A 17,863-nucleotide genomic window follows, 5' to 3' on the forward strand; every position below is an offset into this window, starting at 1 on the left:
CGGGAGGCGAAGCCAGAAGAACACTATTCTCTGAGTTTAGCGTGCAATCCGGATTTAGTGCAACAGCAACAGTGGAGAGCGCCAGTTTCTCCCCCCAACCCTGCAAAAAAAAAACCGGCCGCCGATCTGCTCGGTGTAAACCAGCGGAATTCGTATTATGCTCTTCTCATCTACGAGCAAGTCAGTGGATATAATTTAAAATTCATCTCCAACTCGCACACAACTGTGGGCTGGGATCACGTGTTTTCTCTCTCCCCCCCCCCCCCCCCAAGCCGCCTCACTTGCCTGCAACAGTTTATGTGCTGAGGGAACAGAAAAAGAAAACTCAGCAACTGAGTGTTGTGATATTAGTCGGTGCCTCCTCAGATGAAGGGGGTATTTGTAGCGTTGTTTTTTTTTTGTTAGTGACATTGGAGCAAATTCAGCGTCACCCTCATTGCTCAAATCAAAATAAACGAAAACCCAGCGTCAAAGGTGGTTTTATCTTTGCTGAGAGAAAAGTCGCTGCTGTGGATTTGTCGCCGCTTGGAAAGAGCGGGCGGACGAGGGAGCCTCCACCGGCGGGTGCTCGAGGTGCGGTGCGGAGAATCCGGGAGTCGTTCTGCGGCCACACTTTTCCCTCAGCATGAACCGCTCGAACTCCTTCTGGATATTTACTTTGTTCCTTTACTTTGCCCGCGGATCTGGTGAGTTGCTTGATAAGATTTTGAAACGTGCATCGACTTTTTGTTTTACAAGAAAGTTATGGAGCCTGTGCACTCACTCTCTCACACCTGGGAATATATATATTTTAAAACTTTCGTATACTGTCATTGATAAACCGCAGTAAATGGGAAAGAGGAAATCTTTCTCGAGTTAAATTCAGATGTAATTTTCTTTTGTATTACTTTCAAAAAAGCAAAGCAAAAAAGGAGATGCATGTTCATACTGTATTTTGATGTCCTTCCACTTCATGGTGTGATTGATGGGATAGTTTATTGTAGCGTGGCCTGATTTTTTAGTTTAGAATTTTTAAAGGTATTTTACAGGTAAAGTAGACGGTTTCTCTCTTCGCCCCCTCCCCCCACACGGGAAAATCTACAAATTTGAGATTAAAGCAGAAAATGCTGGGAGTACACAGTATATGAAAGGTTCTCCCAGATCTTCATGTATCCCTTTTTCCCCCCAGATGCTGACGGACCCGTTGCATATTTTTCAGCTTTTTCGGTGTTTTATATAGTGTATAAACTTGATGGGGTGTTTTAATTTGTTTGGAAGTTTTCACCAAAATATCTACACTTTTTTTGATATTAAATGAGCGATATATTGCAGCGATACGTGTTTGTCACGTGTGTTTTCCTGCTATGTCCTTTTTAATCCCAATTTCTGGGTCTTTTTTAATAGCTGGGAATGTTTAGTTTGCCCAACAGTAGGAGGATTAATGAGAGCTAGCAATCTGAATGAAAACATTGGAAGCCGATGTTCCCTGGCTTATCATACACTGCAATTTGCTGAGTGTGACTGACAGCGGTTATCTGCCGCAATGGGGGAGGGTGACTCAGTTTGTCTCTTTTTACATTCTTCTGTTACAAGAAAGAAATAACTTGCATTTATACAGCCCCTTTCATGGCCTCAGCACATCCCAAAGCGCTTTACAGCCAATGAAGAACTTTTGAAGTGTAGTCACTGTTGTGATGCAGAGAAACACGGCAGCCAATTTGCGCACAGCAAGGTCCCACAAACAGCGACAAAATAAATGACCAGGTCATCTGTTTTGGGTGTTGTTTGGGGATAAATATTGGTCAGGACACTGACCGAACTCCCCTGCTGTTCCTCGAATAGTGTCGTGGGAACTTTTATATCCACTCGAGAGGACTGATGGAGCCTTGGTTTAAAATCTCATCTGAAAGACGGCACCACTGACAGTGCAGCATTCCTTCAGCACGGCACTGAAGTGTCAGCCGAGTTTATGTACTCCAGTCCCCTTGAACCCACAACTTTCTGAATCGAGGAGTGAGAAACAAGCTCTAAAGGATAGAAGTATTGAACTGATTTTAGTGAGTATTTCAATGGGCTAACACGTTTTGTCCAAACCGTTAATCATAAAATATACCTTACCTCTTTTGGTGTGCTGTGAAATCTACTAGTTAACATAGGGTAAAATACAAAAAGACGATAGATAAATAAAGTAAAGGATCGAAGAGAGACATCTGATCCTATGCCAAAACTGCTTCATTAGACCTCTGACGCCCCCGCTTCTACCTCTCTCACCATTGCCGAAACCCTATTCAAGTACAGCTACAACACTGGTATCTACCAGACAGTGTGGAAAATTGCCCAGGTATGTCCTGTCCACAAAAAGCAGGACAAATCCAATCCGGCCAATTACCGCCCCATCAGTCTACTCTCAATCATCAGCAAAGTGGTGGAAGGTGTCGTCGACAGTGCTATCAAGTGGCACTTACTCACCAATAACCTGCTCACCGAAGCTCAGTTTGGGTTCCGCCAGGACCACTCGGCTCCAGACCTCATTACAGCCTTGGACCAAACATGGACAAAAGAGCTGAATTCCAGAGGTGAGGTGAGAGTGACTGCCCTTGACATCAAGGCAGCATTTGACCGAGTGTGGCACCAAGCAGCCCTAGTAACATTGAAGTCAATGGGAATGAGGGAAAACTCTCTCGTGGCTGGAGTCATACTTAGCACAAAGGAAGATAGTAGTGGTTATTGGAGGCCAAACATCTCAGCCCCAGGACATTGCTGCAGGAGTTCCTCAGGGCAGTGTTCTTGGCCCAACCATCTTCAGCTGCTTCATCAGTGACCTTCCCTCCATCATCAGGTCAGAAATTGGGATGTTCGCTGATGATTGCACAGTGTTCAGTTCCATTCGCAAGCCCTCAGATAATGAAGCAGTCCGTGCCTGCATGCAGCAAGACCTGGACAACGTCAAGGTTTGGGCTGAAAAGTGGCAAGTAACAATCGTGCCAGGCAATGACCATCTCCAACAAGAGAGAGTCTAACCACCTCTCCTTGACATTCACGGCATTACAAACGCCAAACCCCCCACCATCAACATCCTGGGGGTCACCATTGACAGACTCGTAACTGGACCAGCTACATAAATACTGTGGCTGCAAGAGCAGGTCAGAGGCTGGGTATTCTGCGACGAGTAACTCCCCTGACTCCCCAAAGCCTAGCCACCATCTCCAAGGCACAAGTCAGGAGTGTGATGGAATACTCTCCACTTGCCTGGATGAGTGCAGCTCCAACAACACTCAAGAAGCTCAATACCATCCAGGACAAAGCAGCCCGCTTGATTGGCACCCCATCCAACACCCTAAACATTCACTCCCTTCACCACCGGCGCACAGTGGCTGCAGTGTGTACCATCCACAGGATGCACTGCAGCAACTCGTCAAGGCTTCTTTGGCAGCACCTCCCAAACCCGCGACCTCTACCACCTAGAAGAGCAAGTGCAGCAGGCACATGGGAACAACACCACCTGCGTGTTACCCGCCAAGTCACACACCATCCTGACTTGGAAATATATCACCGTTCCTTCATAGTCGCTGGGTCAAAATCCTGGAACTCCCTTCCTAACAGCACTGTGGGAGTACCTTCACCGTACGAACTGCAGCGGTTCAAGAAGGCGGCTCACCACCACCTTCTCAAGGGCAATTAGGGATGGGCAATAAATGCTGGCGTCGCCAGCAACGCCCACATCCCATGAACGAATTTTAAAAAAAATTCCAGTCAGTCATCACTGAGATTCTATGCTTTCCTTTCACAAACTTTAACTTGTTCACAACCTCCATCTTCTCCCACATTCTCGTCCTCGTGAAGTTCCACTGACTCCTCTTCCTCATTTTCAGATCACTCCATGACCTTGCCTGATGCTATCTTTCAATCTCCTCTGGCCATGTATCCCACCTGGTACCTTCTGTTTATCAGACATTGGATTTCTCATTGTTCCCCACTCCCTCCACTCCACCATTGATGACCATTCTTCCAGCCACTACTTCCCTGCACTCTGAACTTCCTCCTTAAATACCTCCCATCTTGTCCCCTCTACCATTTCTTTTAAAAGCTTTCCAAAAAGAAAATTCTCCTCAATCATGCTTTCAGAGCCCCTTTCTTCAGTTATTTTTTAATTTCCTTTCCTACTCTATCAATCTTTCATTTACTCTTTAAAGCTATCTCGGATGCTTTTATTTACTGGTGCAGAAATATAAGTGGTCGTTGTTGAGGTGGTAGTGTGGTGTTTTATTTTCCAGCTAGCAAGTTACTTTTCAGTTTTGTTGAGACATAAAAGGCAACTTGTTTACCTCATGGGGATATTGAGTTTTCCGGCCCTGGATCAAGTAGAAATCAAAGAACTTATTGTAATTTAATGGACTTGTATTTATACAGCACCTTTCATGTTCTCAGGGCTGTCAAAGCGCTTCACAGCCAACTAATTACTTTTGAAGTGTAGTCACTATTGGTTTGTACGTAAAACAAGGCAGCCAATTTGTGCGCAGTGCATATGAGCATCTGTCCAAAAGGACAGTCCTTTTGGGTACTGATGTTTGAGTAGGCAGCGTTTGAACAGTCTTAATAAATAAATTTATATAACTTTGGAATTCAGAAAAGTATAGGGTTGTTCCCTCTGATTAATCTACCACAGAAAAAACAACCTTGTGTAAAATCTTGGTATTGATTACATATTATAAACTTTCCTTGAACAGTGTAGTCACACTAACAGAGCTTAAGAGCAACACTCGGCAAGTGCTTTTGAAATGTATTTTCTTCAAAAGATTTTTCTTAATATATACACCAAAAGAGATTGAATAGGCAACTTCTAGTTACTGAAAAATAACTCAGTCACTGACGGTGGAGGGGGGGGTGGGGGTAAACTCTGTGTATCTAATGAGCAGCTCAAACTAATGTTGGTATGTTTGGGCTCCCAATAAAGCCTTTTTTAGCGGTGGGCATGTAGGGGAGGAATTTGAGCATCGATATGCTCAGTTGGTGATAACTGTTTCTAATGATTGGAAGAACACCAGGTGCCATTTTTTTTAAAAAGACGTTAACACAGCTTGGAATTACGAATTCTTCGTTGTGTTTTCAGTCATGGAAGGAGTAGGGAGTCAGCTTGTCTCCTTGTCAGTCTTAAGCAACACTGTTGCAGAAATATATGCAGTGGCTGGCAGAATTTGGAGTGGTATGTTGCTAGAAACTCATTGCTGAGATAGTCTTTCAACTTATCAAAGATTGGCAGGCGAAACCATAATTGGACAGTGGGCTGCCTTTAAAGAGGAGATGATTCGGGTACAGTTTAGGCACATTCCCATGAGGCAGAAAGGTAGGGCAAATAAAGCCAGAGCTCCCTGGATGACACAAGAGACAGTGAGTAAGATGAAACGGATAAAAAGGGGCGTATTACGGATGTCAGGTTGATAACACAAGTGCGAACCAGGCTGAATATAGAAAGTTCAGAGGAGAAGTGAAAAAGGAAATAAGAGGGGCAAAGAGAGATTATGAGAATAGACTGGCGGCTAACACAAAAGAGAATCCAAAAGTCGTTTTCAGGCAAGTAAACGGGGCTGATTAGGGACCATAAAGGAGATCTCGTCATGGAGGTAGAGGGGATGGCTGAGGTACTAAATGAGTACTTTGCATCTGTATTTACTAAGGAAGAAATGCTGCCAGAGTCTCAGTAAAGGAAGATATATTTGAGATACTGGAAGGGCTAAAAATTGCTAAAGAGGAGACACTTGAAAGGCTAGCTGTACTTAAAGTAGATAAGTCACCTGGTCCTAGGATGCACCCCATCCGGTTGCTGAAGGAAGTAAGGGTGGTAATTGCGGAGGTACTGGCCATAATTGTCCAAACATCCGTAGATATGGGAGTGGTGCCAGAGGACTGGAGAATTGCAAATGTTACACCCTGTTCAAGAACGGGTTTAAGGATAAACCCAGCAACTATAGGCCAGTTAGTTTAACCTCTGTGGTGGGGAAACTTTTAGAAACGATAATCCAGGACAGAATCAACAGTCACTTGGACGAGTGTGGATTGATTAGAGAAAGCCAGCATGGATTTGTTAAAGGCAAATCGTGTTTAACGAACCTGATGGTGTTTTTTGATGAGATAACAGAGAGGGTCGATGAGGGCAATGTAGTTGATGTGGTATATGTGGATTTTCAAAAGACATTTGATGAAGTGCCGCACGGTAGGCTTATCATCAAGATTGCGGCCAATGGAATAAAGGGGGCAGTAGCAACATGGATAGAGAATTGGCTAAGTGACAGGAAACAGAGAGTAGTGGTGAACGGTTGTTTTTCGGACTGGAGGGAGGTGTGCAGTGGTGTTCCCCAGGGGTCAGGGCTGGGACCACTGGTTTTCTTGATATGTATTAATGACTTGGACTTGGGTGTACAGGGCACAATTTGCAGATGAAACAAAACTTGGAAGTGTAGTGAATAGTGAGGAGGATAGTGATAGACTTCAAGAGGATATAGACAGGCTGGTGGAATGGGCAGATGAAATTTAATGCAGAAAAATGCAAAGTGATACATTTCGGTAGGAAAAACGAGGAGAGGCAACATAAACTGGAGGGCACAAATCTAAAAGGGGTACAGGAACAGAGAGATCTGGTGGTATATGTGCAGAAATCGTTGAAGGGGCAGGGCAGGTTGAGAAACTACTGTTTCCTGTCACTTAGCCAATTCTGTATCCATGTTGCTACTGCCGCCTTTATTCCATGGGCTGCAATCTTGATGATAAGCCTACCGTGCAGCACTTTGAAAGTCCATATACACTACATCAACTGCATTGCCCTTATCTACCCTCTCTGTTAACTTATTTAACTAAACTTGATGGAGTTTTTTTAATATGATTTTGCCTCCATAAATTAATTAAAAAATACCTGGGTGAAGTTAAAGGTGGTGGCTTGACCTTCTGTACATTGAATCTGGCACATTTACAATGAATATTTTAATGCCCTTTCATTGTACATTAATCCATGGTCTGACAGGTGCAGACTTAAGTACTGTATTCCATTACATGGTTTAGATTCAAGTGTGTGGTATCTCCTCCTCTTTGTTAGCAGCTTTTTTTAAAAATTGAGGTTGAGCATTCTGCTATGGAAATTTGTATGCAAATGATGCCGTGAGCTGAATCACCCGTTCTTGCTCCTATATTTTGTAAGTTGTTTTGAACAGTACGGTAAGTGCTTGCAGCTGTGAATATTAGCAGTGGTATTAATTACTGGGCACCAGCAATGAGTGAGGGTAGGACAAAAGGTGATATGCTTGTGTCCAGGATGTGCACACCCACTTCCCTGGAATTTCTATTTCTGATTTAAGTATTGTTGAAACCAACATCTCCCATCCCATCCACAAGGCCAGTATGTGCTGCTATTATTGTTAGTGCAGTTTACTCACTACTCATCAAACAAGATAATGTTATTCTCTTATTTGACTGGTTGGGGAGGGGTGGGGGTGGTGGATGGTACATTTGCATACAAATCATTGTATCGATAATCTACATCAAACATTAGAAAGTCTCCAGAGCGAGAGAATGTCACTTGGCAATGAAGTCTGCTCTGCAGCCCACTTACGATCATTCTCTTTCTCCTCATTATGACCTGTTGACCCTCTGCTCGAAGTTTCTTCCCCTACCTCCCCTGAAAAAAAAAATCAAGCAGCACTATTACTATCTCTACGACCCTCCGTTCCCCTTCTCAACAGATATCAATCCAGCTCCTTTTTTAATGGTGTCAATTGACCCTGAATCAGCTACTTTCACAGGGACTCTGTTCCATTTGTCAGTTATGCTGTGGGCGAATAAAGTCTTTTTCCCCTGATTCTAACTTTGCTCACTGCTTCTAAATATTATGTTCCCTTCAGCCTGAAGCTCATTGCCCATTGAATAATTTGCTTACTGAAGTAACAGATGTGACGAGAGCACGGAAGCAAATGAGTTAGTAGTGTTAGAATAATATTTACAGTACACTGGTAAAAGCTGCTGGGGACTGTAAAACCTTCAGTTTTCAAATACAATTTTAGATATAGCATTTAAAGAGTGATGAGAGGATCTATTTTTGCAAGTTTTTTTGTTGGCAAGTAAAGTAAACCCCCTGAGAATATACCGTCTCGAATGGAAGGCGTGCCTCTCATGGTCTTTCAAATGGCAATAAAAGTTCACTGAAGTGAAGTTTGAGAATACAAGGAAATGTGAGCAGAGTAATTGCCAAAACCTAAACCAACAGCAACGTCATTAATTTGTGAAATGAGAGTTGACACTTTCCATCCTCTTGAGCACATCTTTTAATCTTAAGCGCACCCTCTGACACAGAAATAAAGAACCTACATTTACATAGCACCTTTATAACACCTCAGGACATCCGAAAACACTTCAAGTACGGTCACGGCTCTTATGTAGGCAAATGCATTCACGTGGCACAGAGCAAGGACCCACTAACAGCAGTAAGATGAATGATCAGTTCATCTATTTTTTGGTGGTGTTGGTTGAAGGCGGAATATTAGCCAGGGCACCCTTACTCCACCTCAAATAGTGTCACAAAATCTTTAACATCGACCTGAAGAGGAAGACCTCACTCAAAGAGCATCACTTCTGACAAAGCAGCACTCCCTCAGTGCTGCATTATATACACAAGTCTGCAATGGGATGTGAGCCAACAACTTTCTGACTTGGAAGCAAGAGTGCTACCAGCTGAGCTAGATTGACACTAACAAACTGAATTGACCCTTTTAAAATTATTTTCTCTTGTTTAAAGTTCTTTTGACAGGAAAATCAAATCTGCACAAGAGTTTTAAAAAAAAAATTCAAAGATTTGGTAATTTTGTTGAACATTTTTATTAAAAACACTGGCCCACAAATTGCACCGAGCGGCAAACAAATGGTGCTTGCCACTCCATAGATTTATACTCTCGCCTAAACTTAGTGCGGGCTTTTGTGCGGCAACTTCCTTGAATGGTGAGCCGAAAACAGTCCAGCAATAACTCCCGGGAACCTAGGACCTGTGTGAGAAGCGAAAGGATCGATCTCTCCACTCAATCAATCAGATTGCAGCATCATTGACAGGCCGCGAAGAGTCAAAACCTTGAAGTGCAAGGTTACAATGAGTCAAAACCAGGAAGTGAAAAGTACAACTGTAAAATTATTGTGAAAATATTTGGAGAAAGCAAAATAAAGAGAGGGTAAGGAATATCGAATTAAAGGACAGAGATGAAATGTAATTTTTTTTTTGAAATGCCGAACAACTATTAAAATCACAAGGAATGAAGTTCCACATTTTAAAAATTTAATTTTCAGTGCCAGAAAGATTGTTTGGCAGTCATTAAGACTTAACCCGCTGTTAAAACTTAGTTTAGACCTGATATAACTGAGCGTACCTGTTTTCTGGTGAGATTAGTTTGTTTCTCGCTAGGCAGGAGAGAAAGTTGGCGTTGGTCCATTGATTGCAGCCAGCGAGGTCCCTTTAACGTGAAGCTGTCAGATCACCGGCGAACCAGGAAGACTGAGTTCCGGGTTTCTGCGTTTGACTGTGCATATGCGGTCGCCAGAACTTGCTCTTCGATTTCGCCCTTAATAACGGTGAGCACTGTTAGGCTCACTGTTGTTTTAAAAGCAATTTCTGGCCCATTAATTGGGGGGCAAATAGAAATCCTAGGTGAAAATCCAAAAGGAAAATTTTATTTTTTTATTTGTTAATGGGATGTGGGTGTCGCTGGCGAGGCCAGCATTTATTGCCCATCCCTAATTGCCCTTAAGAAGGTGGTGGTGAGCCGCCTTCTTGAACCGCTGCAGTCTGTGTGGTGAAGGTATTCCCACAGTGCTGTTAGTTCGGGAGTTCCAGGATTTTCACCCAGCGACAATGAAGGAACGGTAATATATTTCCAAGTCAGGATGGTGTGTGACTTGGAGGCGACCGTGCAGGTGGTGATCCCACGCGCCTGCTGCCCTTGTCCTTCTAGTTGGTAGAGGTTGCAGGTTTGGGAGGTGCTGTCGAAGAAGCCGAGTTGCTGCAGTGCATCTTGTGGATGGTACACACTGCAGCCACGGTGTGCTGGTGGTGGATGGGGTGCATGGGAATCAAGCAGGCTGCTTTGTCCTGGACGGTGTCGAGCTTCTTGAGTGTTTTTGGAGCTGCACTCATCTAGGCAGGTGGAGGATATTCCATCACACTTCTGATTTATGCCTTGGAGATGGCAGAAAGGCTTTGGGGAGTCAGGAGGTGAGTCACTCACTGCAGAATACCCAGCCTCTGACCTGCTCTTGTAGCCACAGTATTTACGTGGCTGGTCCAGTTAAGTTTCTGGTCAATGGTGGGGGATTCGGCGATGGTAATGCCGTTGAATGTCAAGGGGAGGAGGTTAGACTCTCTCTTGTTTGAAATGGTCATTGCCTGGCACTTGTCTGGTGTGAATATTACTTGCCACTTATCAACCTAAGCCTGGATGTTGTCCAGATCTTGCTGCATGTGGGCACAGACTGCTTCATTATCTGAGGGGTTGCGAATGGAACTGAACACTGCAATCATCAGCGAACATCCCCACTCCTGACTATATGATGGAGGGAAGGTCATTGATGAAGCAGCTGAAGATGGTTGGGCCTCGGACACTGTTCTGAGGAACTCCTGTAGCGGTCATGGCGCTGAGATGATTGGCCTGTAACAACCACTACCATCTTCCTTTGTGCTAGGTATGACTCCAGCCACTGGAGAGTTTTCCCCCTGATTCCCATTGACTTCAATTTTACCAGGGCTCCTTGATGCCACACTCGGTCACATGCTGCCTTGATGTCAAGGGCAAACACCCTCACCTCTGGAATTCAGTTCCTTTGTCCCTGTTTCGACCAAGGCTGTAATGAGGTCTGGAGCCAAGTGGTCCTGGCGGAACCCAAACTGAGCATTGGTGAGCAGGTTATTGGTGAGTAAGTGCCCCTTGATAGCACCGTTGATGACACCTTTCATCACTTTGCTGATAAGTAAAGGTAATTGGCCGGATTGGATTTGTCCTGCTTTTTGTGGACAGGTCATACCTGGGCAATTTTCCACATTGTCGGGTAGATGCCAATGTTGTAGCTGTACTGGAACAGCTCGGCTAGAGGCGTGGCTAGTTCTGGAGCACAAATCTTCAATACGATAGCCATCTATATCAAATTAATTAGTACAGAAATTCAACAGAATAGTTACCACGTCTAGTTACTTTGTATCTTATTGGGTGTACAGGTCTTCATTTCTTAAGAGGTTTAATCGTGTAACAGCTCAGAGACTTTTTTCAGTGACCAGCTGAGCCACACTGTCTGAGAAGTTCTTGGGTTCAATCTTCAGTCTGTGTTGAGTTAGTTGATCTCAACTGGGACATGTTAAGGGCCATTATAACTGGCCTGACTGGTCTTGTATTAGGGATGGTTTGAGGGAAAGATCAATCGGGGTTTGCACTTGTAACGCCTCCCCCCCTCCCCCCAAACTAACCATTGAAAATGCAAGCTTGGTCATTGGATCAGGATGGCTGTAATGCCTTTGTTGTCAACAGTCTGCTATCACTCCACTATCGCACAGGTGAAGAATGACCACATGAGTGAGTTACCAGAGGGTGACTGGGGCCTGTGGAGCCACACCCCCAATAAGGATTTAGCACCTTCAGAGAAGAGAGGGAACGGGAGAAATTTAGCAGAAAATGAAAAAGGTGAAAGTCACATTTTAAAAATGGTGCAGATTCATGAATGCCATTCGTGTTTCCAACCAGGCAACCTTAACTGACAGTGGAAAATGAAATGACATGGGCGATGGTTAGGATAATGTCTACATATTTTATCTCTCCCCAATTTTCTCCCCATGCCTCCTCTTCCAGTATTGACTCCTTGATTGAGATTTAGCACTGTGGTTGAGTTGGGAATGAGTGACATCTTCAGGACAAGTGCATATTGATTTAGGAGTTATTTTTTCAAATGCAGAATATTGCAGAAACTTCACTGATGAGACTCAGATGGTGTTAAAATGCTGCTGTAGTCTGAATGTGACAATTTAAGAATATTTCTGATTAACCAAATTAGGATTGCCAGTGAGTTGGATGTGTTTATTCAATGCATGGGACAAAATATCTCTATGCAAGTGTAACTTTTTTTTGGCACAATCATAACAGGACAGCATAGCACAGATTTTTACAAATTTATGTTTCTGATGCATTATTTCATTCATCCATACTAGTGATTCGAGTTGAAGGTCAGCGGGTCCCACAGGATTTTCCTCCTGGACCTTTGTCACGAGTATCTTATATGGCATCTTATCGAAAGCCTTCTGAACATCCACGTATACCACATGCACTGCATTGTCCTTGCTGAGGTGTCTCAGTGAACATTGTGCTCTTGTTAATTTATATCTTTAGGTTTTCCAATATTCAAACATGGATTGAACAAGGAAAAACAATTGGATTTATTACAGCTGACAAGAACTTTATGTACGACAGCCCAGACTCTGCTTACAACCTTCAGCTTGCAGACTACATTAAAGGCGCTATATAAATGCAAGTTGTTATTATAAAAGGTACACATAGGAGAGATGACCGATGTCTCCCTGATCCCCTGAATACTTAATTAGAAGTACAAGAAGCAATGAGTTTGCACATTATGTGTAGTAATAGGATATCCTCAACCTGTTCAGTTTTAGAGTGCTGTTTTTCCCAATACGACTACCATGAGCTTGCTTGTCCAGTGTTTAGTGTTTGTTTCACATCGTCCCTGAACGTTACCTGCTGCTTTCAGCATGAGTTTTCGCTTCACGTTTCAGCTTGCGTTCAACAGTTGGGCCGAGATGTAACTTGTTTCAGTTCTCCCGCTGCTTGTTTTGTGCTCAAAAAGCAACATCAGCAATGTTTATATGGTCTAAAGCACTCTGATCTCTGAATTAAGAGTCCCCGTGGAGCTGGGAAACTCTGAAGGGAAAATGTGCCCATAAAATTTAGATGATTAAAAATGAACCATGCACCACATCCAACAACTATTTGCATTTATATAGCACCTTTTTAATGTAATAAAACGTCCCAAGGCACTTCACAGGAGCGCTATCAAACAAAATTTGATAGCGAGCTACATAAGGAGATATTAGGATAGGTGAAAGAGGTAGGATTTAAGGAGTATCTTAAAGGAGAAGAGAGGAGGTAGAGAGGTTTAGGGAGGGAATTCCAGATTTCGGGCCTAGGCAGCTGAAGACAGGGCCACCAATGGTGAAACAATGAAAATCAGGGATGTGCAAGAAGCCAGAATTGGAGGAGCGCAGAGATCTCATAAGAACATAAGAAATAGAAGCAGGAGTAGGCCGTATGGCCCCTTGAGCTTGCTCCACCATTCAATAAGATCATGGCTTATTTTCAACCTCAACTCCACTTTCCCGCCCTATTCCCATATCCCTTGATTCCCTTAATGTCCAAATATCCATCAATCTCAGTCTTTAATATACACAATGACTGATCATCCACAGCCCCCTGGGGTAGAGAATTCCAAAGATTCACAAACCTCTGAGTGAAGAAATTCTTCCTCATCTTGGTCCTAAATAGCCGACCCCTTTATCTTGAGACTATGACCTCTAGTTCTAAAAGCTCCAGCCAGGGGAAACAGTCACTCAGCAGCTACCCTGTCAAGCCCTCTAAGAATTTTATAAGTTTCAATGAGATCACCTGTCATTCTTTTATACTCCAGGGAATATAGGCCCATTCTACTCAATCTCTCCTCATAGGACAACCCTCTCGTCCCAGGAATCAGTCTAGTAAACCCTTGTTGTACCCCCTCTAAGTTAAGTGTATCCTTCCTTACGTAAGAAGACCTAAATTGTACACAGTAGTCCAGGTGTAGCCTCACCAGAGCCCTATATAATTGCAGCAAGACCTCCTTACTCTTATACTCTAAGCCCCCTTGCAATAAAGGCGAACATACCATTTGCCTTCCTAATTGCTTGCAATACCTGCATGTAAACTTTCTGTGATTCATGTACAAGGACACCCAAATCCCTCTGACTGCCAACATTTCTTAGTCTCTCACCTTTTAAAAAATATTCTGCTTTCCTATTCTTCTTACCAAAGTGGATAATTTCACATTTCCCCACATTTTACTCCATTTGCCACCTTCTCGCCCACTCACTTAACCTGCCTATATCCCTTTGCAGCCTCTTTGCGTCCTCCTCACAGCTTACCTTCCCACCGAGCTTTGTATCGTCAGCAAATTTGGATACGTTACACTCGCCCCCTCATCTCAGCCATTGATATGTATTGTAAACAGCTGAGGCCCAAGCACTGATCCTTGTGGCGCCCCACTAGTTACAACCTGCCAACTTGAAAATGACCCGTTTATTCCTACTCTCTGTTTTCTGTCTGTTAACTAATCCTCTTTCCACTCTAATTACCCCAATCCCGTGAGCCCTAATCTTGCAACCTCTTGTGTGTCACCTTATCGAATGCCTTTTGAAAGTTGAAATATACCACATCCACTAGTTCCCCCTTATCTTCGCTGCTAGTTACACCCTCAAAAAACTCTAAAAATTTGTCAAACATGATTTCCCTTTCATAAAACCTTTCAATAAAGACTCTGCCGAATCATATTATGATTTTCTAAGTGCCCTGTTACAACGTCCTTAATAGTAGATTCTAGCATTTTCCCTACTATTAATGTCAGGCTAACTGGCCTATCGTTCCCTGTTTTCTCTCTTCCTCCTTTCTTGAAGAGCGGGGTTACATTTGCTACCTTCCAATCCACAGGGACCATTCTAGAATCTCGGGAATTCTTGAAGATCAGAACCAGTGCATCCACGATCTCTGCGGCCACCTCTTTTTTAAAACCCTAGGATGTTTGTAAGGCTGGAGGAGGTAACAGATAGGGAGGGGCGAGGCCATGGAAGAGTTTTAAAACCGAGGCATTGCCGGACCAGAGGGTTATTTGTTTAAAAGAATCCTTGTAAACTGTCCCGTTATACCATGCCTTGTTATGTTTTCCTAAATCAGTGTTGATATTTTAAAAAAAAGTCTAGATGTAGAAATCAGTGTCCCGTCCTTCACATCACATCACATCAACAATAGTCATTTTATTGTTGCACGAAAGATTTTTTGTGTCTGTTTCCTTTTCAAAATGGTTTGAGGGTGTTTGATCTGAAGTGGAGACAGTATATCATTGTGTTCTATTCAATCTCTCTTATGCAGTCAAGTTTGGGAAAACTGGCACCATTGTATGGCAAGCAAGGCCATGGAAACTATTGGCAGACTCTGAAAGAGCGTCAACCTTAATCCACAGGAAAGCTCCAAATTATTGAGGCGGCTGCTTCCTAGCAGGATAGTTTTTTCCCCGTCAATTTTATCCCATTCTCTCCAGAAGCCATTGACTTATGCTGGGGAATGGATGTCGGTCTCTAACCAGTACCTCATCCAGCTTACCGCTATTCGCAGGTAAGCCTGGACAATGTTGGGAGGATATTTGGCCACGGGCATAAAGAAAATAAGAGAGACTTGCATCTATACAGCGCCTTTCACAATGTCAGGACATCTCAAAGCACTTTACAGCCAATTAATTACTTTTGAAGCGTAGACACTGTTGTAACGTAGGAAACACAGCAGCCAATTTGCGCACAGCAAGCCCCCACAAGCAGCAGTGAAATCCATGACCAGATCATCTGCTTTTGGTGGTTTTTTTTATTCGTTCATGGGATGTGGGTGTCGCTGGCAAGACCAGCATTTATTGCCCATCCCTAATTGCCCTTGAGAAGTTGGTGGTGAGCCGCCTTCTTGAACCACTGCAGTCCGTGTGGTGAAGGTTCTCCCACAGTACTGTTAGGTAGGGAGTTCCAGGATTTTGACCCAGCGACGATGAAGGAACGGCGATATATTTCCAAGTCAGGATGGTGTATGACTTGGAGGGGAACATGCAGGTAGTGTTGTTCCCATGTGCCTGCTGCCCTTGTCCTTCTAGGTGGTAGAGGTCGTGGGTTTGGGAGGTGCTGTCGAAGAACCCTTGGCGAGTTGCTGCAGTGCATCCTGTGGATGGTACACACTGCAGCCACGGTGCGCCGGTGAAGGGCGTGAATGTTTAGGGTGGTTGATGGGGTGCCAATCAAGCGGGCTGCTTTGTCCTGGATGGTGTTGAGCGTCTTGAATGTTGTTGGAGCTGCACTCATCCAGGCAAGTGGAGAGTATTCCATCACATTCCTGACTTGTGCCTTGCAGATGGTGGAAAGACTTTGGGGAGCCAGGAGGTGAGTCACTCGTTGCAGAATACCCAGCCTCTGACCTGCTCTTGTGACCACAGTATTTATGGCTGGTCCAGTTAAGTTTCTGGTCAGTGGTGACCCCCAGGTTGTTGATGGTGGGGTATTCGGCGATGGTAATGCCGTTGAATGTCAAGGGGAGGTGGTTGGACTCTCTTGTTGGAGATGGTCATTGCCTGGTGTGAATGTTACTTGCCACTTATCAGCCCAAGCCTTGATGTTGTCCAGGGCTTGCTGCATGTGGGCACGGACTGCTTCATTATCTGAGGGGTTGCGAATGGAACTGAACACTGTGCAATCATCAGCGAACATCCCCATTTCTGACCTTATGATTGAGGGAAGGTCATTGATGAAGCAGCTGAAGACTTTTGGGCCTAGGACACTGCCCTGAGGAATTCCTGCAGCAATGTCCTGGGTCTGAGATGATTGGCTTCCAACAACTGCTACCATCTTCCTTTGTGCTAGGTATGACTCCAGCCACTGGAGAGTTTTCCCCCTGATTCTCACTGGGAGAGCTCCCCTGCTCTTCAAAATAGTGCCATGGGATCTTTTACATCCACCTGAGAGGGCAGATGTCTCGGTTTAACGTCTCATCTGAAAGTTGGCACCTCTTGACAGTGCACTACTCCCTTAGTACTGCACAGAAGTGTCAGCCTAGATTATGTGCTCAAGTCTCTGGAGTGGGGCTTCAATCCACAACCTTCTGATTCGGAGGCAAGAACCAAGGTTGACATCTGGCATCACAGCCAAGCTCGATCTTCTACTTACCCATCGTCCATACATAGCCTTCAAGCAAGCATGAGTGGCTAATAATCAGGAATGCAAACTCTGGCCATGTTTCCCCTCTACTAAGCTCTGCTAATTCAGCTGAGACAGAAATCCAACCTGGACTTTGTGACTCGGTGACTCACTGGATAAACTCAGTGAACCATTGGGTGAGTTATAAAATTTCAGTTATTGTGTTGGTGCCTATAGATCACCAAAATCATATATCTCCTTTTCTGAGGAATAAGCACGTTGAAGTTGGAGTTCAGGGAGGCAAAGAATTGTGATCTCCAAACACTGATGTCCGCTATTTACCTTTCTTCTTGCCGCCACTTCAAATCAGGTCTGTGAAGGCCAGGGACCTCGTCCGATTGGTAATAAGGGAGGATATCCAGCTCTGCGGAAACCCAACGGCAGATTGCTAGATGCATGAAAATCCAAAGCCGCATTTATACTGGTGCTGCTTTAGTTTGGATTCCGACAGGCTGGTGTCGGTGAGCTAGCTCCCAGTGTTTGCACTGCTAAACTCTGCTCCCTTATCACGGTTTTTGTGAGTCTACCTTTCTGCCACTTTGATAAGAGTGACTGACATTGGTGCTCCTTCAGTGTAAAGGGGTTATGGTATCCATGTATACTGGGAGGAACTCGTTTGTTTGAAATTTGTCATAGTTTTCCAAAGTATTCCATACAACACCAAGGAGTAAGGAAAAGAAAACTATGGATTTATTGTGACAAATGATTCTATTTATATAGCGCCTTTAATGTAGTAAAACGTCCCAAGGTGCTTCACAGGAGCGTTATCAAACATAATTTGACACTGAGCCGCATAAGGAGATATTAGGACAGGTGACCAAAAGCTAGCTCGAA

At 44.0% G+C, this 17,863-nt stretch overlaps 1 protein-coding gene across 1 annotated transcript in view; it reads left to right on the forward strand.

Moving 5' to 3' along the window:
- The first annotated feature begins 537 nt into the window (after positions 1 to 537).
- Positions 538 to 17,863, forward strand: part of mertka (c-mer proto-oncogene tyrosine kinase a) — a 150,260-nt gene continuing 132,934 nt past the window's right edge. The window contains exon 1 of the mRNA XM_067985306.1: positions 538 to 686. Coding sequence (XP_067841407.1) covers positions 626 to 686 — 61 coding nt within the window. The 5' untranslated portion in view covers positions 538 to 625. The remainder of the gene's footprint in view (positions 687 to 17,863) is intronic.

The sequence above is a fragment of the Heptranchias perlo genome, chromosome 5 (assembly GCF_035084215.1).
Source record: "Heptranchias perlo isolate sHepPer1 chromosome 5, sHepPer1.hap1, whole genome shotgun sequence".
Classification (NCBI taxonomy): domain Eukaryota; kingdom Metazoa; phylum Chordata; class Chondrichthyes; order Hexanchiformes; family Hexanchidae; genus Heptranchias; species Heptranchias perlo.